Source organism: Channa argus, chromosome 16, assembly GCF_033026475.1.
Source record: "Channa argus isolate prfri chromosome 16, Channa argus male v1.0, whole genome shotgun sequence".
NCBI classification, from domain to species: Eukaryota; Metazoa; Chordata; class Actinopteri; order Anabantiformes; family Channidae; genus Channa; species Channa argus.
In genome coordinates this window covers 4,722,005-4,745,800 of record NC_090212.1, presented here as the reverse complement: position 1 = coordinate 4,745,800, position 23,796 = coordinate 4,722,005, and the positions used below count along the sequence as shown (strand labels likewise).

At 39.2% G+C, this 23,796-nt stretch overlaps 2 protein-coding genes across 7 annotated transcripts in view; one reads left to right on the top strand and one right to left on the bottom strand.

Moving 5' to 3' along the window:
- The window catches only part of si:ch211-266o15.1 (zinc finger MYM-type protein 4), a 23,378-nt gene extending 5,604 nt beyond the window's left edge, over positions 1–17,774 (bottom strand). Inside the window, exons 1-28 of one of the 5 annotated variants that reach the window (XM_067479881.1) lie at positions 17,736–17,774; positions 15,351–15,945; positions 14,598–14,647; positions 14,359–14,508; positions 14,054–14,117; positions 13,076–13,272; positions 12,705–12,829; positions 12,268–12,502; positions 11,943–12,158; positions 11,688–11,838; positions 10,421–10,536; positions 9,940–10,299; positions 9,647–9,797; positions 9,209–9,384; positions 8,881–9,058; positions 8,637–8,750; positions 7,912–7,955; positions 7,606–7,741; positions 2,765–2,877; positions 2,525–2,642; positions 2,176–2,430; positions 2,012–2,088; positions 1,611–1,740; positions 1,366–1,517; positions 1,158–1,272; positions 684–944; positions 361–472; positions 204–272 (exon numbers count right to left, since the gene is read on the bottom strand). In XM_067479881.1, the coding sequence (XP_067335982.1) occupies positions 204–272; positions 361–472; positions 684–944; positions 1,158–1,272; positions 1,366–1,517; positions 1,611–1,740; positions 2,012–2,088; positions 2,176–2,430; positions 2,525–2,642; positions 2,765–2,877; positions 7,606–7,741; positions 7,912–7,955; positions 8,637–8,750; positions 8,881–9,058; positions 9,209–9,384; positions 9,647–9,797; positions 9,940–10,299; positions 10,421–10,536; positions 11,688–11,838; positions 11,943–12,158; positions 12,268–12,502; positions 12,705–12,829; positions 13,076–13,272; positions 14,054–14,117; positions 14,359–14,508; positions 14,598–14,647; positions 15,351–15,945; positions 17,736–17,738 (4,463 nt within the window). In that variant the 5' untranslated portion in view covers positions 17,739–17,774. Of the gene's footprint in view, positions 1–203; positions 273–360; positions 473–683; positions 945–1,157; positions 1,273–1,365; positions 1,518–1,610; positions 1,741–2,011; positions 2,089–2,175; positions 2,431–2,524; positions 2,643–2,764; positions 2,878–7,605; positions 7,742–7,911; positions 7,956–8,636; positions 8,751–8,880; positions 9,059–9,208; positions 9,385–9,646; positions 9,798–9,939; positions 10,300–10,420; positions 10,537–11,687; positions 11,839–11,942; positions 12,159–12,267; positions 12,503–12,704; positions 12,830–13,075; positions 13,273–14,053; positions 14,118–14,358; positions 14,509–14,597; positions 14,648–15,350; positions 15,946–17,242; positions 17,439–17,735 lie in introns of those variants that run through there. The other 4 variants (XM_067479879.1, XM_067479880.1, XM_067479878.1 and 1 more) reach the window with 4 other exon arrangements.
- Positions 16,651–23,796, top strand: adprs (ADP-ribosylserine hydrolase). Of its 2 annotated transcripts, none has more exons than XM_067479888.1 (7): positions 16,651–16,776; positions 19,202–19,434; positions 19,858–19,954; positions 20,931–21,138; positions 22,005–22,192; positions 22,691–22,791; positions 22,962–23,796. In XM_067479888.1, exons 2-7 carry the CDS (start codon positions 19,248–19,250, stop codon positions 23,330–23,332), a joined length of 1,152 nt encoding a protein of 383 aa, XP_067335989.1. In that variant the 5' UTR covers positions 16,651–16,776; positions 19,202–19,247; the 3' UTR covers positions 23,333–23,796. The 2 variants fall into 2 exon arrangements, with proteins under 2 accessions (XP_067335989.1, XP_067335988.1); XM_067479887.1 differs by lacking the exon at positions 16,651–16,776 and adding an exon at positions 17,365–17,457.

The window sequence follows — 23,796 nt, the reverse complement described above, 5'->3', positions numbered from 1 at the left end:
ATGCCTTCGCTTCTTAATGTAAAGCTTAGAGGAACAACAATAAACAAACAAGAGCATTTCCAAAATGTCAAACTATTCCTTTAATTAATCCCATCATGTTAAATCTATCTTACTCAGAGCCAACTCGTAGAGAGGCAGGTATTCCCATTTCTGGCTTCTCCATTCGATATTTGCTAGATTTTCAGGTAGTGAATGACACTAACCTGTTTGTGTGAACATTCTCTTCAGGTTGGAGGTAAAACATGTCACTTCTCTTCTTCACCATCTCTGGGCTGAGGACACACAAGTTCAGTTTTATAGCTGTAATAATAGTGTTTGCCTGCGTGTGTGTGTTTGTGTGTTTGTGTGTTTCTGTCTCACCATCTAGAGAGGTAGAACTCATAGAGTCTGACAGGACAGTGTAGAGGGTTGGTGACATTTTCCAGCATCTCCAGGTCTGCTTTATTCTCTGCTTGTCTTTTTCTGAGACGCTCTAAGAACAGTACATATCAAAACTCTCTTAGCATTTCAGATGAATTATCAATTATGTTCACACACACAAACTACATAATTCTTACTTTTTCAATTTAAATTATATGGACTTTATATAATTATAATGAAATATATAATCATAATAATAACAATAATAATATATTTAATATTAAAATATTTTATTAATAATTAAAAATAATAAACATCACAACCACTTGTCTCTTCCCGGCTGGGCGTGGCAGCGCTGCTTCCCTGGTAATGGAGGTAGTGGACTTTGCCGGCTCGGCTGCAGGATTTGGAGCACCGAGTAAAGTTTGTAAAGGAAAGGCTTTGGTGCTGCGCCAGGGTCGTGAAGCCAAAGTTTTTTGTGCAGAAGAAGAGCAGCGTGTTGAGTAACACTATGGGGGAGTAGGCGCCCAGCTGCTTACACTCCCACAGGTAGGACTCTTCAATACGGGAGGACACAACAGCACCTGAAGGAGTTAGGAGAAAGCAGGGGAAAAACAGCTGAGATAAATATCCAGCTAAATGCTCCACCATCGCTAGAGGTTAAGCTTGTCTGCCTGTAGAGTAGTGGGGCTGGTTACTATGGTAACCCCCCTCTTTTTGCCAAGTCTTAAAATGAAAGCAATGATTATTGCAGCTTTAAAGTTGTAGGTAATGTAAATCCAGCATGATGATCATACCATTAGGTAGCAGTTTTGGCTTCCAGAGTTGCAACATCCTAGTGACCTCAGTGGCAAACTGACTGTAGAGCTTGTCAGTGAAAATGTTCTCAATTCGGCCCTTCATAAACAGAAACTGTCCAAAGAGAGGGAAAAACAAAAAAAAAGTCAAATAGTGAGGAAAAAGCAGAAAGACACTCGAAAAGAAAGAATATTTTTGTGTGCAGACCTGTTGTATTCCCAGACAGAGGTAGAAGATGCTGTCTGGGCTGTAGGCCTCTCCATTTGGTCGCCTCACTTCTTTGATGAAGCAGGACAGAGCACAGCTCAGCTCCTCAGAATCACATTGAAGGATGTCCTCTTTCAAATGCACTCGATTGGCTGCAAGTTGAAAAAGTAAAGTACATGTAGTGCAGACTGATAAATGTACAAGAGGGAAACAAAGCCACAATAATAAAGAGAACTCAGTCTCACATTCTGGTGCTTGCTTGTTGTGCTGTTGGACCCAACTCTTCCAGGCTTTAACCCCATACAGGTAGTTCAGTTTGGAAACCGCTGGAGTGACCACTGTACTACGGTTCACTGAACTAGTCCGCCTTCGACTCTGGTTAAACAGAAATGCAGTGAATACTGGGCAGAAATTGGTTGAAATAAAACAAGTTGCACTTATAAATGGTGGCCACAGTATTTGTTCTATAAATACATGAACCATTTCAGTTTGATTTGTTGGAAATCCTTCAGGAAAAAGTTATTTCCGCACAAAACAAACACCAACTGCCAGCTAAAGAATGAAAGAGCATCCTGCTGGAAAACTGCTGATGACAAAGTTAAGTCAGTAAACAATTTTAAATCAGATACTGAGAAACTCATCATACCCGCTTGCGGCTCGAGAAACCTTCTCTGGGCCTCTTCACTCCTCGCTGTTGCACCAACAGCTTCTGACCCAACGATTCTGCAGAAACACACACAGAAAAACAAAACGTGTGAGTGACACTGTGTGTTTTTTCCTCACCACTCTGTGAGTTGTGCAGACTCTCACCAGGTGGAAAGTCACTCTCCAAGTCCATAATTGGAGAGGAGGGAGGATACTCGGTGCTTATGGATGGTGGTGGGTCGCTTGTTGCAATCCTCTCAGGCAGGGCATTAAGTTGAGGATCAGCTGACACCGTGATGTTCTCTGTGCTTCCAGTAAAAGTCAGGTTGGCTTGTGTGGCCATTTGAGTCTTCTCATCTTCACTGACTATGGGATTCACTACCTCTGACTTCATGTCTCCACTATAAGTACTGCTCTGGTCTGGAGGAGACATAAAAAGAAATGCAGATGAAAATTAAAGAAGTAAAATATTGTTGGTGTTATAAACAAAAATCCACTCCTCCCAAGCCCTCACCACTACAGGAAATATCCAGATTATTCTGTTTGTCTTCTATCACAGCTAATGGCTCCGATTGGACAGCTGCATCTTTCACATCCTTGTTCTGTGGTGGTACTACTATGGGTACTGGAACCTGGAGAAAACCAGAGATAAGAGTATACTGCTGCTCATGAATAATATACAAGAACTACAAAGCTCAATAGAAGGTCTTTCAACCATAAAAGTTTCGGGGAACATGAACATAATAGGACGTACAGGCACTGGCATAGCCATTGGAACAGGAGTGTGCTGGGAGTACAAGTTCATAGGCACAGGAATGAAGACGGGAACTGGGACCGGCACCATCACCACCTTTACATTCTCCTCTCCTGAGGCGAGGAGAACACAGAGAGAGATAGAGATGGTAAGTTGTAAATAACATGAAATCTACAATGTGTAGGTCACACTTAAACGGGCAACTATACTATATATGATTTTTATAGAACAATGATAAAGTACACTTATAATATTTTTCTGTGTATCTGTATTTTTATGTTTGTGAACAATTCACATTATGTCCCAGTTATGCTGTACAATCTATCCATCCATTATCTTTAACTACTGATCTTGTCAGAAAGGCTGCAGTCGGCAGGCAGATTCAAAGATTTAATTCAGGGAACTTCCAACTGTGACGAGGCAGAGCTAACCAGTCAGTTAACGAAGATTTACTAAGGATATAAATGTGAACACTGCTGACTACAAGTAATCCAATTTATGATGCTTTTCTTGAGACATTGTACCAGCAGCAGTATTTATAATATTGTACTTATATGTATTTAAATTATTAGTTGTATATACATATATGCACCAGGACTAGAGTTTATCCCCCTATAAAAATGCAGTGCCAAGGTTGTGGACAGCAGATGTCGCCATTCTCACTGGAACACAGCAGTGTCCCCATTTCTACCAATTTGTGCCTTTATCAAGTACAGCTATTTTTTTTAAATCCACTTTGCAATTTATTTAAAGACATTTTTATAGAGATGTTTTAAAATAAAACAAAATGACAGCCATTTTCTGTGAAGTTTATAGTTAAATTTTTTGTTTAATAGATAAGATACTAGAGACAAGAGAGTAGCTATATCCATTGTATCTATAGTTACTTCTAGCAATTGTTAAGTATTTTAAGTAAGTTTCTTACTTTTAAACAAATATATACAGATATACACTAATAGCTATTGAATCGTTGCTCTTTTTACTTGCATATTTTTGTGTGTGAAATATGGCAGATACAGCCTAAAATATAATTGGTCTCACTAATGTTTCCTCAAATTAAATGTTTTAATTTATTTTTTGCTTTGCTACAACCACAATCTGTTCCAAGTTGTTGCAATAATTTTTGAAAAGAAAAAATGACAGTAAAGAAACATGATTCTTACACATCAGTTTAATAATGTGAGAAATCATGCAATTACAGTAGAGAAGTAACAAAAAAATTAAACAGACAATATGTTGTACAATAAGGAAACATGAAAGGTGTAATACGAGCTGGAATAAAGTCATGTTTAACTCATATGTCAAACAAGCCACAGCTGACCTGTTATGACAGCAGATGGATGAACTGACATCATTACTGAGGTCCAGCAGGGAAATTCAACTTTCAAACATTCATATTAAACATCAAAATTTAGTGTTACAGTACAAATAAGTTAGCTAAACGTAAAAATAAATGCTGGTTTCTTCGCGCACACATTTGAAGAATTCAAGTGGTAGCAGATGTTCCTCTAATTGATACCCAACTTAAATAAGTCTAATTTCTATGCGATGACTGCCCGGAAAGTAACACTATATGCGAAGGAAGAAAAACTTTTTAACAAACCTTCAAATATGTTAATTAAACCTCTGTTGTGCTACAACCCACAAGACACTGTTTTGTATGTGGGTTGTTCAAACTAATTCAAACACTTCAGTACTTTCACAGTACACCATGGAATACAGAAATAATGTATCTACTCAGTAATGCTCCAATGATCAACCACTGGTTTGAACACTGAAGTTGAGCAACTGTTGTATCTGCAATACAAATGTCATTATTACACTGCCAGTGCAGTGTATTTAAAACAGGGTATAAAATAATTTACGCAGTCATAACAATAATACTTTCTGGGGGCCTGAGCATCAGGTTGGGATACAGAAGGCTGCAGGATCGAATCGCATCAAATCAGGTGTGGATCCCACCAAAGGCCACCCTAGTGCCAGCCCCGAGCCCGTATAAAAATGGGAGGGTTGGGGCAGGAAGGGCATCCGGTGTAAACTCACGCCAAATCAACGTGCAGAACACGGTCCGCTGTGGTGACCCCTGAAGGGACAAGCCGAAAGCCGTTGATCTTTGATTAATACGCTCTTTTATCGGATTGGAGTTGCTATTACTGTGGCCATTTAGTCTTTGCTTAACTACAGTGGTATGAGAAATCCAGAGCTAATTCTAGTTTAGTACCCCATGGAGACAGGGTCTATGTTATTGAATAAAAATTTAGTAAATATAAACAGGGCCTTATAGTGAATTCCAGTGGAAAAAAAATATTCAATACATATTTAGTAATCAAACATTACACGCTACATGAAAACATTTTTTCAAAGTAGTTGTTTGGGCTCGGCCCCACGGAACAAATTAAGATGGTATTTGGTGTTGGTTTATAAGCCACCTCATAAAACCTAGGAATATGATTTGGAATAGTTTGTTTCCCGATTCTCCACCTTTGACACTGCTTTTTTTCCCCCTGCATATGGGCAAAAAGTAATTTAGCAGCTTAAAGCTGGTTGTACAACACAACACAATGTGTTGCAATGAAACAATTAAGTGAATATATTTTCTGCCCACAGCCTGAAGTCATATCACTGGACTGGATGATGTAGACTGCAAAACTCAATTTCCTGAGGCAACATGAGGAAGATTCATGACTTTTAGGATACTTAACACATGTACCATGACTGAAATCAGCTTTAATAATGTGCCTATTTCTGCTCATGTAGTCACTGAGGTAAAGCATATTTTTTCCTAGCACGTTACAGAAGTGAACTGTCTGTAGGTTAGTGAAACACCTTAAAGCATTTCGGTGTTATTTAGACTGTCAAGCCACCAATTCATTTATCATATTTAGATGACTTAAGTTACAATATTTCAACAGAAAATAAATGCTCTTACTGGGAAGAGGCGGCAGACAGTCTGCAGAATAATTTATAAATACTGCCATCTTTAGTTTATTGTATTAAAAAAAGCTAGACACAGAAACACACCTTTAGGTGCATCATTTCACAGCACTGCCAGTTTGCAAATACACATTCATGTCACAACTGAAAACTAGTGTCTTTGCTGTCATTAAGCTTTTAGGTTACACTTAAAACTAATCTGACATTACAGTCACTATAGTAGTGAAGGTGTGAAGACAACCAGTTAACCCTGTAGTCGTTATCTTTGTCCGTGGTGAGGGCAGAAGACAACTTCTTGTGGCAGCAGATCAGGAGGCTGTGGAGAGAAAAATTCGGGTGACGAACTCGACCCTCTTAAAAAAAGTCAGTTTAAATTTACTTGGAAACGAGACCATGCCAGTATATGACTGCTATTCTGTTGGCAATAGCATTTACAATTTTGAAATCATCACAATTACACAAACTGTACACAAACTAGAAATAGAAACATTTTAAAGTAGATATCGCTGTGGTACAAATACATTTTTTACATTTTAATGCTGAATGTATATTGGTGCTATTTAGAAGACTCACCTTGTGTTTCCAGTTCAGGAGCGGTTTTGTAGATCAGTCTGGTGTGGTAGAGTTCAAAACAGGGCACAGGACAGAGGCTGGGCTCTCCTGTACATGTCTTACAGTAATAGGAAGTTTGCCTCCTCGCTGTTTCACTCTGCTCATCATCCTTGGTTTCACAGCGCTCCTTCTCATTTCTCTCCTCTTCCCATCTGTTACACGTCTCTTCATCACTTTTCTTCTCTGGCTCCTCCATCTTCTGCTTCTTTCTCTCCTCTTCTTCTTCTTCTTCCTCCTTGTCCACTCTCTTCCGTTTGTACTGGGAGCAGACCTTACAGTCGGAGTCAGTGTCCCTCTTGCCCAGGAAATGCCGTCCGCTCAGGCGAGCCGGCACGCCATTACACGACTGAGTTTGTCCCTGAGGTTTTGGTGACAGTGCTGAAGATGTGGAGGCTTCAGCAGACGGCTGGTCGGGTTGTGAGGGGCTATCTAGCAGAGCTGGTGCAATTATTAAGACAGCTAGTTGTCAACAACCAATAACTGAATGAATGAAAGAAATTAAATAAATAGATGCTGCATTAGGTCAATTATGTCTTAATTTTTTATTTTTTTATGACTTGCATTTCTTTTATATTATATTATGTCTTGATGTCTTATTTAAAACATATATAGTTATATTTATAGTGGCTTTATAGTGGGTAAAATATGCTTAACAGCCACAAAAAAATAAGTAAAATAAAATAACAAAAGCCTGAGGGAGCATTGCTACTTAGATCACTTCCACCAAAATATTGTCAGTGATTGCTGTTAGCCCCATTAAAGTTTTAAGCACAAATGTTTACTACAGGATTGTATTTTTGTATTTGAAGACTGTTTTACACTGAATTAAAAAAAAAAAAAAAAAAAAAAAAAAATCAATATTAGCCAACAACATCAAATACATCAAGTTCTTTTGCCAACGTTTTGACACGTTCACTATTGTAACTAGCTAGTCTGATTTGTGAGATTAATAAATAACAACTGTCTCAAAGTGAAACACCACCCTCCACTGAGGAGAGCTGTTTGTCAGAGGGTTTAGAGATCGATATATGGTTGGGATAGAAAAAGAAAAAAAAAAGTTGTAAACAACACTCACCATTGTCAGGTTTAAAAAATGAAACTGGTTTAAAATACTCTATGCTATAAAGATGTCTACAGGTACAATACATCCTGTAATGTGTTTAACTAGGAAGAAGCTTCTCAACAGTGTGTAGCTCAGATTAAGCTTGTTCTCCTTAACCCTGCCATACAATTGTTGTGTGTCCTGTGTGAGCGAAGGCTAATGAAGATCATCCTGTTCAGGAAGGTCTAGTTACCTGACTCAATGGAAGGTGCTGGCAACTGGCACGTGATTTCTTGGTCCACCGTGAAGGGTCGACACAGAACAGACTTGTTCTTCATTTGACGTCGACGGGACACAGGCACACGCATGGCGTCAGTCTGAGTACTTGCCTGGACACAGACACCACAAAAAAAAAAAAAAACACTGAAAATCTAATATGATTAAATAAATTATATTATGTGCCATCTGACATCTTTCTTTGTCGGACTCCATTTTTGGATACTAAAATTGTCTCGTCTGCAGGTTCACATAATTTCAAACACAAATACAGAGTACACACGTGGTCGAGGTTCTTGCCGTCAACACTGGAGGTTGGAAGTGCTCCTACAAAAGAGGAATTATAATTAAAAAAAGAACAGCACTGTACGACCAAACCCCATCGTGATATTTCTTTACTACACTGAATCATGGCCACTGTAACTTGTCCTTTTTTAAAAAGCACATCCACCCACACCAATGTTATTTCACCTCAACATGAAAACAAATTTAATAAAAAATATTAAGCCTAAAATAATAGGTAGGTATTCACCCCCTTAATTCAGTATTTAGTAGACATACATTTGACCGCAGTTAGTCTTTCTGTGGATAGGCTTCAATCACCTGTGAACACATAGACAATGCAATTTCCCCCCAGTCTTTCTTGGCCAAACTGCCCAGGAGTCAACAGCCTTTTTTTTATGTCCAGCCACAGTTTCTCAGTTGAACTGATATCTGGGCTCTCATCTCAGCCACTGAAGCTTACTTGTAACTCCTTTAGATGAGTCATAGACATCTTTGTTCCAACATTTAACTAATGTAACTGTATATTGTATAATAGTTGGTTAAAATATAGAATATATTAAATATAGAAACGATTGATCTCTCATGGCAAACAGAACTTGTTTAGCAATCTTATTGACTGTTCCAAGACACAGAGGAAGGCAGCAGGTGAAAGGAGGATTTTGCTTTTACCGTTTGCTCTGCTCACATAATGAGTTTGACCAGAATAAATGGCTATTAACTAACCAGTCAGAGCAGTATCAGCTGACACACTGGGTTGAGTGGCAGAGCCATTGGCCAATGATACAACATCAGCTATGACAGGATTCATCTTTGAGGAGTGGTAGGGCTGGGTGGGCACTAGAAGGCGAGACAGATGGGATTAGACCTGACACCTAATGATGACTTTGACATCCAGGATCCAGTATATAAAAGTATATTTTTTTAAAATGGAATATCATACAATGATTGATATGATGACAAAATTTACCATATGGTGTCTGTGGGGCTGCTCCTGTACCATTACTGCTGGTGTGTTGGCTCATTTCAAAATGCAGGTAACAATACTGCAGCAGACAGCTCAGGTTGCAGAAGTTACGGACTGATCCTAAACACTGCAGCTTCTCAGTCATGTAGCTCTGTTTCCTACAACTGTCACATCGCCCCATCTGGACAAAAGAGAAGGAGGAAGGAAGAGAGAAAATGGAGAAAGAAATTAAAGATGAATAATGAAACAACCACACTGAACACAGACTAAGGTGAGTCTTTTGGTTCAGTGTAATACAATGTACAGATAACTGGAAAATGCATCTCCTTACCCCATAATAAAATACAGTGTACTGAGACATGCAGTGAGGTCGACAGAACTCCTCCATCCTGCCTCCATAGTGGCTGTGAAGCATCTTCTGGCTGATGCCAGAGCAGTAGGTGCAGCGACGCCAGGGGTGATCCTTGTTACGAGAGGTCATGTCGTCTTTGAAGAGCAGCTTACAGTCTGTAAATCAGCATCAGCAGGGTCTGATATCATATACACATACTACATACTATTATACTATGTACATTTTTACACGAGTCATGTACATTTTATTAATTAATTAATTTATATCATAATTTAATGACAGTTTTGTAAACATCTTACACTCTACATTTGCAATTTTATACCTTAATAAGCAATTATTTACAATTATTCTCTATTGAACTACTGAAGTTTTGACAAAGCAAAAAAAGGGGGAAAAAAAATCTCTGCGTAAACCCACGTTCACTGCAGAAGGCCAGGTCCTGTTGGTTGTAGCTGATGGTGTCAAAGTGCACTTTCTCCACTTTACAGAAGTCGCACACAGCCAGGATATTTTTCTGGGTTTTGTACTGCTCACAACACATCTTACTGCAGAACAGAGATATTTGACCCTGCAGGCAAAAATGATCATAGTGGTATCATCATCTTCAGGGTTAGTTGGTGAATGTTGCAATGAGGTCATACAGGTCACTACATATGCGGAAGTTAGTTTCTAGCATATAAATATTGGTTGATGTGGCCAGTGCTTCTTACTTGATGACTGAATAGCAGTGGCTTGATGTTGAATTGTTTACTGCACTGATGGCAGGTCAATTTGGAGGTGTCACTGGGCCCACCCTCTGCTGGTTTCAGGGGCTGGGATGGGGTCGCTTTGGCTATGGTTTGGCTTGGGGTAGAGGGGGAGGAAATGGCTGGGTAGGAAGGCACCAGTGGGGGCACTGAGCTATGACTGGGATGATGGCTCGAGTAGGGAACTGAAGATGAGTAGTCTTTAGGGACAGGAGGGACTGAGCTGGCTCCTGCAGAGGGTCCTGGTTTTGAGGCATCTTTGACTGAGGGGTCCCTGAGAGAGGTTCCATTGGACAGGTCAGTCTGAGACCGGGGTCCAGACTTCTGTAAGAACATGCAGCGATGATAATCATTGTCAAAAATATGAGATGACAAGTTTTCAACCAACAGATGGCCCACCAACAACTTCTTTTAAATTAAATCCCTTTTCTTTTGCGGTGTTTACCCTGTATATGGAAACACAGTCATAGGAACAGAAGTTTCGAATGGTGCCATCCACCATAGCCAGATGATACTGAGGAACAGCTGTAACCTTGCACAGGCAGCACGGGAATGGAGTACCTAGATGGAGAGGGGCAACATTAATATGTAATGCCCAAACCATATACAAACGCGATTTACAGAAAAGTTGGAACATGTAAAATGTAAATTAAAAGAGAACGCAATGATTTGCAAATCCTTTGAAACCTAATTTTAGTTATAAATAGGAAAAAGACAACGTATCAAATGCTGAAAATAAGAAAAATTTTTTTTTTTTGATATTTCAAAGAATATTCTTAAATTCTTTAAAATGTCTAAATGATAACATGAGTTAATATGAGTACCCATTAAAATTAATATAGGTAATAGAATCCCCTATATTTTGCCAAATTGATGTTAAGAAACATTATTCTCAGGGCACTGAAATCACATTTTCTGTGTGGATTTGATTAACCTGACTCAATCCTTACTTCTACAAGACTCAAGTATTCTGGGAGGCTCTTTTAACACCAGTCACGATACTTATCTATTTCCAATTGAGATGTTCAGGCAGGTTTTTTTTTTTCCCCCCAAGCATTAGACAACTTTTCTAGTCATTAGCTTCTGTCCCCATTGTTTTAAAAGGTGTTACTAGCCTCAAACTCAAAATGAGTGTACATTTAAAACAAATAAATAAAAATGATATGTTCACAAGTTGTCTTTGTATTATTTCCAATCAAAAATAGGTTTTAAATGATTTGAACATCATTTAATTTTCTTTTTATTTACATTTTACACACACCGTTTTTCAGAAAGATTTGTTTGTATCCAAGTGTAATAAACATAAACACCAATCTGCCACAAAATTAATACCGCTTGGTGGTAATAATATGAGATAATGTTTTTATGAAAAATATTAAAACTAAGGTTTGGGTTTTAAACCCTTTAGTTGGGTTTAACCAACTAAAGGGTTTAAGGTCAGCTCCACCTTTACTGACAGTGACCCTTATTTTTTATTAATTACTATACATGTTCTGCAATAATCACTATAATCGGTAGTGTTTAAAATGCATTGTTTTCCCACTTCTGCACTTTAAGCAAAATGTAGATAATCTGCTTAGTACTTTCACGTGAGTAAAAGTAGTAGTACTTGAGTAATTTTTTTAGGCCAATTATAAAACTTTTGAGTTTGTGTACTTCTACCACCTCTGCTCATGTAAAAGCTAAACCTAACAAGTGTATGTGTGTCCTACCACTGAGAGTATGTCTGGGTGGTCGACTCTGTTCAACGCATGTAGGTGAGCAGTAAAGCTGAACTTTTCCCCTTTGGTCTCGTTCCATGATGGTGAAGGAAACTACCACCACCTTTTGACAATAGGCACACTCAACGGTCTTTCTGCAGGTCTGTAGAAAACAATTAGGGTTTAAGATGTTCACATTTGGTACACTGAAGTGAAGTGTACACCTGTTATTTACAAAATTTGTATTTTTACACCACAGACACATACCTGTTTGTAGGTGCCAATGCAGGTGGGACCACAGAAGTTGAGTTGAGATCTTTCGATCATTAGCGTCTGACAGGACTCGGAGTTGCTATTGCAGTAAAGGCCACAGCCTTCACAGCAGTTCATGGCTAACTGACGCATCTTACGCCACGTTAAAAAACAAGCATCACTACAGAGTCTGTGCAGACGACCTTGATGGGTGACCTCATGCTCAATCTGCTGTAGGTGTGATCACAGACACGGTGAGAACATAGAGAATAACACAAAAAGAAAAGATTCAGAGGCCCTGACTTGGCTTATTAGACCTACTGACAGTAGTGTCTCTTACCTTGTTAGTGACTTTGCAGACACTGCAAAATGGTTTTTCAGGCTGTCGCTCTATTGGTTTCTGAGGTGGCTTCTCAGGCTTTCTCTCCAGTCGTTTATCAACCCATTTATCAGGGATCTTCTCAGCATTTTTCCTCTTGTGTCTGAAGACAGACAGACAGAACTGGCCACAGAAGTGCATGTCAGTGCTATCATCTGCTGGAATTGTGATCATATCCCTGGGCTGAAGGATCTCCCTGCAAAGAGAAAAGCACAAGGAACAAATGCAGTAGTCAACAAACGTATAAATAAAAGATGAATGTAGGTGGTGTGAGCAATCTTAAAAGGAAAAGAAATAGGAATAAAGAAATTAAATACATTATATTTGCTATGTATCCAGACATGCTTTACCAGGCAGCCCTGTAGCATAAAAGAGTTCAAATTGTATCAAAGATGGACCTGTTGCACTGGAAACAGGACCGGTTCTTGTTGGCTGGAGGCAGATGGCCTGTTAGACAGACCGTGGAGCAGAACAGCTGCGTGGAACCTTTTCTTTGAAATGCTGTTTGGCCTTTCAGCAGAACCTAAAAACAGAGATGATAGAAAGATGATAACAAAATGCTACGTTAACCATTATCATTTCTGTTAACCATGTCATCTTTATAGATGATCAGAGGATTAAATAGCAAATATCAATATTCTATGATTCTAACAATGCATACAAAATTAGCAAAGTTAATTATTTAAAATGCCATGTTAACTTTTAACATTAATCATGACTCCTCTTTTCTAATATGTAGATTATTTGATAAGAGATCGTAAGGCAGTACCTTAGAGCAGCCACTGCAGCGAACGCTACCAGGAACAGGGGGCTGAGGTGGGCGTGGGGGTACTGGTGCCAGAGCTGGCAATGAAGTTGGGATTGGAGCTGGTGGCCTGACAGGCAGAGCAGTCATGGCCTGTAGCACAGCTCCTCTACCTGGGATAAAAATTGCTGCTTGAGGCGGAGCTGGGATTGCTGCTGGCACTTGAGGGAAGAGAGAAGGAAAAGAGATGGAAAAAAAAAGAGAAAGGAGAGAAGGAAAGACATTTTATTAGAAATCATATTTGATGACATATTTGATTGATATTAATAAAAAAAACATGATAATTTGCAGCTGATGCAGCTTCTTCCATGGTATTTTGGTTCATAATAGATGGTAAAGGCAGAAATATTTAATAACATTAACGAGGGCGATATGTTTATGTGTTCACTGCTTTTGTCTTGTGCTGTTTAATACATTCTCTTGTAGAGTTTGTCGTTTTGTGCTGCAACTAACATAAACTAGTCCATCGTACCAGCATAAATACTACTATACTATACCAAACAGTTTAACTTAATGTCATTATCAAGTCAAACCTCTGTTATGCTATGATGTGTCTACTGCCTAAAAACGGCTAAACTGACCTCAAACTGCAACTTTTAGGCACTTTGTGGTCTGAAGAAGCCTGTGTTTTTCCATCCTCAGAGATGTCAGCCTAGCACAGTCTATGCAGCTAGACAGCTGTAAAAGGAAGTCTAATCACAGAAATAACTGGAATCAATTGTAGTTGTAAAATGGGGATGTAGGTGCCCACTCTCTAATATATAGGATTATGCTTTCTTGTCAATAAAAGAGAATTAGCAGCATTTTATACTAACCGATGATGCTAACAACAAAATCCAAAATGTCATGATGCTCCTAAGCTTTGTGTTTCACCCCCCATGACCACTGTAAAACAACAGAGGAGAAAATCCCATCACAATGAATATGAACTCATCAACTCACCAATAGGGGACACAAATGTACTTGCTCCTCCAACAGAGTAGACAGAGCTGATCCTCAGCTCTTCCTGAAATGATCAATAATTATGAATTATGATTTTGCAGTCAACTATGCCTCTTCACAGTGTGCTGATACAATAATTTTGCAGTATGTTTTCATTACTGTTCAATTTAAGTAGCATTAACCAACAACACATAGCATAGTTCGTTAGCATCTTTAGTCCAAAAATATTCTTCTAAAACCTATTTAAAATTAAATAAAAAAAAAAAAACAGCAGATGCCTGCTGATAACCTCTCCCCACACCAACCTCCTGATGCTCCAGCTCCTCTTTGATCTGTCTAATCGAGCTCTGAGGCAGTAAAGCTGCATCGTATCCTTCATCAATGGGTTCATCTTTAATGTTGATACTAGGTGAAATTGGGGGATTGCTGTCCTCAACTGGAGCTCCGTCTGACCTCTGAAATGTTAACAGTATCCATGACAAATCACTAAAACTTCAAGAATTATTTTCAACGCAGTAACTCAAAGTTTCTTCCAAATCCCCACCTCTCCCTGCTGACTGTCTTCTGTCTCCTCAGTCTGGTTCAGCCCTTCATCTGACAGTAAAGTCAAAAAACAAAATGTATACTTGAAACACTACTCGATTCAACCAAAAGTTTACAACTACATATTCTCTGCCCAGGCCAATATAAATAAATACCAACCACACAGTCATGTATACACAAGACATGCTAGAATTATTTACGCTGCTTATTTGAACAAGACACAAAACTGCTAGTGAAATAAACAATATAGACTCTCTGGACAATTTTAAGTATACCTTTACAATCTAATGCAATCCAACACAATGTGGGAAAGGCACAGCTCTGCCATGAATTCTAGTTTTACAGTGTTATAATTTCTCAGTTTTTAACTTTAATCTGTCAGAACGGTAATAATTTGACTCTCTGTTTACTATTGAGGTCAAAGTGGGGGTGGAGTTGTACTGGAGTGCATTATATTAAGAGATGGTTCTAATGTTTTGGTCACCCTATTTAAAATGAATGAGGGGGACAAAACTTTTCTCTTCCCAGATCACAGAAACACCTCTTCTAATAGTATAAGAATTTAAAAGTAGCATTCATGGCAGAGCTGCTGTATTGGATTGCGTTAGAGTGTACAGGTGTACCTAATAAAGTGGCCACCGAGCGTACATATATTAGAGAAAAAACTAAACAAAAAAAAAGGATACACACTATTTTAAAGCTTGTTATCCTGTCCTTTAAATCTGTCTAAATTCTCATGTGTTTGCAGCCATACCTCGGCTATTGTCAGGTGTATGCTCTTGGGATGAGTGGGAAGTGTTGGCTGACCCACTGCTCTCTTCCCTCTCTCGCTCCTCCTCTTCCTCTCTGGGCTCCCGAGCAAAGGGATCGCCTTGTATTCCATTGTTCTTCTCTTCAGTTTGGCTTCTTTTTCTGTTCGTCTTTCCCACATCAACATCCTCCAAAGAGCCCATCGGCAGGGCAAAGTGCCAGTCTTCATCATCTTCTTCTGCACCAAATGGGGGGAGTCCATCCAATGCATCATCAAACGCTGCCCCTCCACTTCCTCCTCCTCCTCCTCCTCCTTCGTTGGTACCCATGGTAAATGAGGAGTGCCGGCCTGAGGAAGGGGAGGAAATACGAGGAAAGGATGACTCTCCCACACCCTCGTCCACCTTTTCTTCTTCTTGTCTGCTGCTATTACTATCCTCTTCTACCTGTCGGTGTACACCTTGTCCAGATGTTTCATCGGCTGCCTTTGTCTCATCCTGACCTCCACTTCTGGAAGAAGTGGCAGAGCCCCTGGAGGAGTCAGCAAAGTCTCCCAGTCCCATCACTTCATCAAACACTCTGGACAGGTGCTGCTCGTGCTGTAGGTGAGAGAAAGGTTAGTTGAAACTCATGGCAGGTTTTCAGGGGTGATACAACTTACACAGATCTCCTTTTTTTATGCTCAATTATGTGTAACATTAAGTACAAAAATATTAATACTAATGTATCTATGGTGATTTGGCAGCATCAGCAACTGCAATTAGACCATTATCGTGTCATTGCAGAAAACACACAGGTACCAATAGCCCAAAAACAGCACCATGCAATGTGACATACATCAATATCAGGGCCAAGTAACTGGGTCACTCAAATGAATTCCACCACCATTGTTGTCATTTGTTCCACGAGCACTTTTCCTACTAAGACATGGCAAAATATGTGCTGCTGTGACCACGGACTACCAGCTTAACTGCTGCACAGTAATTACATCTGACCACTAGGTGTCGCTACTGTACACAGGTTTTCCAACAGCCAACTTTCCCTGTCAGTAAGATAACACAATAGCAAACAAATGTCTGGTGTTATAATGTGGTTTCTTTGAAAATTACCCTTTAGTATTTTGACAATTTATTCTGTTACAATTGGCGAGTATTTACTGTGTTTTTAAACAAAAGGAACCCCTTATAATCTCAAATAACACCCTAGCGTCGTTGAATATAACGGCTTCCTGTCAAATTTTTAGGAAATTATCAATGCGGGCTTTGATGGTGACAATGTCTTGTAGTAAAGACAATGTTGATAATGCTCATGACTAATGCTGTCCAATTATGGTTTTTGGATGAGGCGTCCCACCAACCTCCATTTAACATTTCACGATTTATTGCACGCTGGCATACTTGGACGTAGAACATATCATCAGTTAGCACATGGTAAGGTTTTTTTTTGTCTTCAATGAAAAAGCTTGCATGTCAACAGTTAACTTAAACAAAATGTCCACTTTTTTTATTGTTCACAGCACTTTATGCAATGCAAAAGATTTGTGGAACAAGCAATCAGCTGCAACACTAAGTTGCTGAGCTGGATAAACAAAGGCTTTTGGGTTCACAGAAAGCACCGAGTCATATTGTGGTTTGCATGTTCGTTTGTTAGTAGCAAAATTGAGAGGTTGTTAAATGAAGCTTTGTGTAGCAGCATGCATCAGGGCTGAATGACAAGCTACTGGCTCGTAAGCTAGCTAGCTAGCCAGCTAACGTTAGCAAAAATATGCACATCTCGACCGGAAGCTAACGTGAGTCCCAAAAAACTAATTGTCATATTATGGACCTAGATCAGCAAACGGATTAAGCCTTTAGTGTAACTCATGCTGTAAATAAATTCTATGCATGTATTTCTTACCTTTAATCGTTTAAGTCTAAATTCCTCTGAATCCGCCATGTTTTAATTATGCTGCAGACGCCGCGCTTCTGCAGCACCCACTCAGCAGAGGGTTATGGGTTATGTATGCAAGTCGCAAGGAACTAGGAAAAAAAAGCTGCTCAGCGAAGAAAAAAAGCTAGCTCCTGCTAACACGGACGCTAATAAGGCACCGGTGTGAAAACCATAAACACAAGGTGCCCTTTCAATATTCATATTATATATTACATATTTTAAACAATTTTACATGTATTGCTTTGTATTATAGACAGTTTTGCATTAGAAGAAATGCGTTCTATTTTTTTCAAGGTACCATGTAGTGTGGGTTTTATGCAAGACAAAATTCTTTAGCACAATTAATAGCAAGTTCAGGGCCCGTGACAGAAAATGCTTATTCAATTTCACTATAGCAAATCAGTTGTACTTTTGTTACATTTCTGTTGAATCAAAATCAGCATTGAAACCATAATATCACCATAACGAAGAGGCGCAGAGCTCCAGTCCTGTAGTGGGCGAACCTAATGAATGTACGCATTTACCGTAAAATTGCGAGTATATGCGTAAACTTTTCTTTCTTTCTTTTTTTTTTTTTTTTAATAGAATTCAAAAACATTTCAGACATAGAATTTCAAATTTCAAAATCATATACTGCATAACAAACTAAAAAACAAAAAAAACAAAAAAAGTTTTAACTATACTGAAAAAGCTTCTATTTAAAAAGTATATAAGCTTTATTAAAATAAAGACTTTTAGGCCCTTTTGTTGCTTGTGCAATGCAAGGACTAGCTTGGGTTCATTCTGCAAATGTTGATGTCCAAATTTTTCTCTTACATATATACATTAGCTTTAACAGACATTACAGTTATTGGTGCAACAATTATTTAAAAAAAATCTAACCAACTATGAAATGAGCACACACCTGTCAAAATTATTTTAAAGGATCACACAGTAAAAAGAAAAATATTCCACAGTGTCTATGTCCTTTTCACAAAATTCAGACAAGATATTACAATTTAATCCTTAATGCAAGAAGTGATGGACAGATGTCATTTAGAATTTATGCAAGAGACGAACATTTTCTTTTTGGTTGATTGGGATGGTATTATTTTGTCATTATTTTTCTAACATACAAAATAGTTTACATTTTTAATACAGATTAGCCTCAAGCCAACATAATATCAGAACGTACCAGAATCTGTTGACTCGTTTTTTTGAAGGTGACTAAATTGGCCTTTATTACTTTATTGTATTCTTTGGACGAAGAGTTAAGACTGAATTTATCACAACAATCTGCACTTATATAGTGCTTTTCTACCTATTGGCACTCAAATCTCTGCTTTAGGTTTCCAGAGTCATCCATTAAATGTGTTACAGTCCATATTCCTTTACTATCCAAATCCTTAAAACATCGATTCTGATTAAAAAGCATATATCTATTGTTCCATATGGATATATAGTGTGGTGTAAACATGTGTTATTAAGTTCCAATAAGGGATGATTGGCTCATGGAAATCCAATAACTTCAAAGGCAGTTAATTTAGGTCACAGTCATATCTCTATTTCAACCCAATTTCTAACCCTACAATTAGTTAAAGTCAAGGTTGTTTATTAATCAAGTTATTCTGTCTGAAAACTGTCCTTCTGGAGGCCACTAAGGCAAATAAGTTTTTTTACATAAAGTTGTTTCGCGTTTATTTGAACCATTTTGGTATCCAGTATATGATTTTGTATAGAAATGGACAAACGAGAACAGACTGCATCACGTCTCTGAATGAAAGCTCAATCTATGTATGTGTATTTCCATGTGCTACAGCTCGAATCTTTCACCGAGGTCAAACTGGCATCGGAACATTTTCAGGAAGCAGTAGGAAACAGCGAGCTAACTACAAACGACGTTTGTTGTTGTTGTCACGTTTACTGTTTCCACTCCTTGTCCCACAGTCTGGAGTGGGTGTTTTTTCGGTTTAGTCTCTTCCTCGGCGGATGAATGGCAGTGACGGCAGTGAGAGCGATGGCAGCGGGGGGTCCCGCGTCTTTGTCCCGTTTTAGAGGAGCGCTTGTCGCCGCTGTGCTTGGAGACTGTGTCGGCGGGGAGTTTGAAGGAGCGGAGGAGGTTCCTATGGAGAGTGTTCTGCAGCACCTGAACAGCCTGGACGATGAGACTAAAGGAACCGGTGAGTGAAAGGATAAGACTTTTGATATTTGGCGACAATGAAATGCCAGAAATCGAGGTGGATCATTAAAGCAGTGGAAATAGTTCAATGTCTTCACTAACCCCAAACGACTGCATTGTGCTGCCATGCAGAAGAGACATTATGACGCTGAATGCTGTAATGCGACAACAGTCTGCAAAGTTTGCATTATACGTTGTATTCAGCTTAAAGGAGAGAAAACCAAGCTGGTTAACACTTTTTACATGTCAAGCCAGTAAAACTATGATTAAGTAATTTCCATTGCTTTGTTAATTGTATAGAACACATTCCAGCGAATTTAAAGAGGGTGCTGACATTTTACTAACGCAGCTTTGTGTGTGTGTGTGTGTGTATATATGTGTGTGTGTGTGTGTGTGTGTGTGTGTGTGTGTGTGTGTGTGTTAGGAATCCTGGAGTATAGTGATGACACGGCAATGGCACGTTGTGTAGTCCAGTCTCTACTCACCCGTGCCAGCTTTGATGAACAGGACATGGCTCGCAGGTATAGATCCAGATCCACGATAACTTTATTGTCTCCAAAGGGAATTGTGCAGGAGAAGAGTAACATAAAGACACAGACAATACAAATCCTACATAGAGTATTTCGAACTTATATCATTGTGTTCTCTGTAAATTCGCCACAGTGACAGCAGAGGGAAGAAAGGAGCGTTTGTATCTGTTGATTCTCGGCTTCATGGCTGACTAAAGTGTGAGCCAGAAGGCAGGAGGTGGAATTCAGAAGGCACCTGGATGAAGCCTGTCAGACAGGATGAACTCTGCTTGTTCAGTTACTGCTTTTTATGGAGCTCAAACAGGCCAATGGTTTTCAATTCCAACGCTCTTGTTGCTGACTTTAACCATCCATTTTAATTAACATTTTTAACACTGAACCAAATAAATAGATAATGAAAAATGTAGAGACTCTTTCAAAGAAAGATTTGTTGAACATATACCATTTAACCATTTAATTTCTGATTTCTGTCAACATGAAATGGGGCCAGCCATCACAACCAAAAAGACACTGTTGACAGTTCTTACACAGCATGTTTGTTATTGCACAAAAGACAGTTTGTCAGTTGTGGTGCCCAATGATTCTAAGGGCTCCATTGTTTCTACAGTCTGATACATTCAAATCAAGAAAGATTCATGGCCCCATTAAAAAATTAATCCACCACAGGACCATGAGACACTTTATTATTGATCAGCAGACTGACTATGTCTGTCTTCTGCAAATTTCAGGATTTGATGATTCTTAAATTAGCTGAAACATTTGTTAGTGTATAGAATGTATAAGAGAGGAGATAAACCACATGTCTGAGAAGTGTCTGTTCATTCTCACTTTCTGAGTACACAACCGTACACTGCTGACATCTACTTGTGTATTGTGGTACTAATATTGTTTCAAAGGTTTAGTGAAGTAAATTGAGGGGAAAAATTACAGGCATGGAAACTAAAGGTCCAGTATCTCACTCCTTTAGGTTTGCTAAAGAGTACAGTGCATCACCAGGGCGTGGTTATGGTGCCGGAGTGATCCAGGTTCTGAAGAAGCTGTCCTCCCCCCACCTCAGTGATGTGTACCAGCCAGCCAGGGACCAGTTTAACGGTCGAGGCTCCTTTGGAAATGGGGGGGCCATGAGGGCGGCACCCTTTGCATTGGCTTTCCCTGACCTGGCTAATGTTAAAATGGTGAGCACAGTGGTTTTTTATAGGCTAAAATTCTAAATGAGTGCAAGGTAAAGATCCTAAATCAGGGATTCTCAATCCTGGCCCTCAAGGACCCCTGCTCTGCTTGTTTTCCAACTGCCCAGTGCTGATTAACTTTATCGTGTGATTTCAGTCAATGAGAAGCTGGAAGAAGCAAATTAAGACTTGGGTGGTGTTGGTCGAGACAAAGTGAATTGGTATCTTCCAGCTTCTGATGTACTGAACACTTCTGATCCAGGTAATCACCAGAGGGTAGGACAGGGATTTTTGGAAAACAAGCAGAGCATGAGCCTAAAGGACCATTATTGGAAGCCCTTTAATCAATCTCTTTTTTGTGTCAGGTCCTGCTCTTATATCAACACAAACTTACTTTTTAATAAAAATTTTAAAGGATTGTTTTTGCCACTGTGTACTAAAGTAATTCAGGCTAATGAACATACTGTGTGTGATAGGAAACTGGAAATACTACTACTACTACTTATTACCTAGGTTAGTAACAAGTCACGTAACTGTGACTTGTTACAAAACAAGTCACATAACAAATCAAAGTAACTCTTTTCATACTTAAAATCACAAGGTGATTTAAATCAGGTTTGATTTTGGGGCTGTGACATGACTCTTAAGTTCTCTATTAAATGCTCTTGAAATAAAGATGTAAAACCAGCCAATAGACTCAATTATGTGTCAGTGTTGATGTACAATGATGACTCTCTTTGTAGTTTACCACAATATCAAAGTTTTAATGGGATTTTGCTTTGCTCAACAACAAATAGCCTCTTAGCACAAAATTGATTAGATATACATGTATACTCCAACGTTGCATGTATTCCTTTTCCTTTCCTTCCCAGTATGCCCGCCTAGGCGCCATGCTGACCCACTCCTGTTCTCTGGGCTACAATGGAGCAGTATTGCAGGCACTAGCCGTGCACCTCTCTCTACAGGGGGCTTTAGATTTACCTCAACAATTCATCAGCAGGCTAATCACAGAGATGGAAGAAGTGGAGAGTGAAGAGGCAGCACGCAATGATGCTAGAATGTAAGTATGCAATGAATAGGGCCTCTTCTGCATATCAATATGATCTATTCATGTCTGTCACACAAGAGGTTTGTGTTGTAAAATATATTTTCCAAGACTGTAATGTACTGTAGAGACTTTGAAGTTGATGTCATGCCATGTTAACTGTAAGGGGATGCAGACACTATCTTGTGTTATATGTAATTTGTTCACCCGTGCCTGCCACACTTTTTAGAGATTTCCTCTGTCTTTCTGTTGATGAGTTGGAGTCTGTGTTTTGATATTTGCTGGTTATCCAATCTAACCACAGTAGCTGGCACATGTAAAAAGACCATCACTTTATTTATATATAATTTTTTTTTATTTTTTTTTCCCCCCAAAATCCGATTTTCTTTCAAATTAGATTAGCATTGTTCATACTGGAGCTGGATACATGTCACAAACATAAAAGTGAGCAAGGCCTACAATGTGAACGTAGCCTGTGTGTCAGTCTTCCTTGAACTCGATTTGTCTTTTTAGCCTAAAGGAAGCAGAGAAGCCACTCTGTGAGCGCCTCCACAGAGTTAGAGACCTGATGGACAGGAGTAAAATCAGCATAGAGGAGGTCATCTCTGAACTGGGTCAGTATCTGTTGGTTTGTTTTTTCCTCTAGCATCATATTACTTACATCCCTCAACTGTGTGTAATTTCAATTCATAACAGTATAGTTTTTACACTTTTACACTTACAAATATAGCAATACATAATTTAATACATTTTTACCCCTCTGTTAATTTGTTGTTTCTTCCAGGTAATGGCATTGCAGCACTCCATTCAGTGCCTACTGCCATCTTCTGCGTCCTCCACTGTCTGCAGCCCCGGGAATGCCTTCCAGAGAGTTACAGTGGCCTGGAGAGGACAATAGCTTACTGCCTGGCCCTGGGAGGGGACACAGACACTATAGCCTGTATGGCTGGGGCCATCGCCGGGGCCCACTATGGCATCGAGGCCATTCCTCAGTCCTGGATAAAGTGCTGCGAGGGGGCAGAGGATGCAGACATGAACGCGAAGCGGCTTCACATGCTGTACCACCAATCATCACAGGGGGGCGGGATTGCGACAGGGGAGCAAAGCTACGAAGACAGATCTAACGGGACAGAGAAGAAAACTGGAGCAGAGTGAAGCTTCTGCTGGGTTTTGTCAAAAGGACTCTCATGCGCGTTAGCTCACAGACACATTAAATATACATACGAGACACTATGATACTATCTATTTGAGATATTCTGTTTGGAAAAACCCGAACCCAGCAGATATTGAGACCTTGATGCTTACGTGGAGAAATGGTTTAAAAAAAACTCTACCACCCATCGGGAAACAAACATTAAAATATTAAACATGTATTAAACCTAAATTGTCAAGTCCTTATTTTTAAAATGTGGCACTTTTACACCTGGGTTACACATCAGACAATGGTCATACAGAAGTGTGGTCTGAATATGCATAATCAATAGTACAGTATCCCTGCCATGCTCCTCCTGTTTTGTGTTGAACTATTTTTTGGGAATGTGAAAATTGCACTATGTATTGGCCATGTCTGGATTTATCCTCGCGGTGGACAATTATTTAATAAACATTTTTTAAATTCA

Coding starts and splice junctions, on each gene's coding strand:
- adprs (XM_067479888.1), top strand. CDS start 19,248: ATGGCAGTGACGGCAGTGAGAGCGATGGCAGCGGGGGGTCCCGCGTCT. Junction 19,435..19,857: donor CGATGAGACTAAAGGAACCG/GTGAGTGAAAGG, acceptor TGTGTGTGTTAG/GAATCCTGGAGTATAGTGAT. Junction 22,193..22,690: donor GCACGCAATGATGCTAGAAT/GTAAGTATGCAA, acceptor TTGTCTTTTTAG/CCTAAAGGAAGCAGAGAAGC.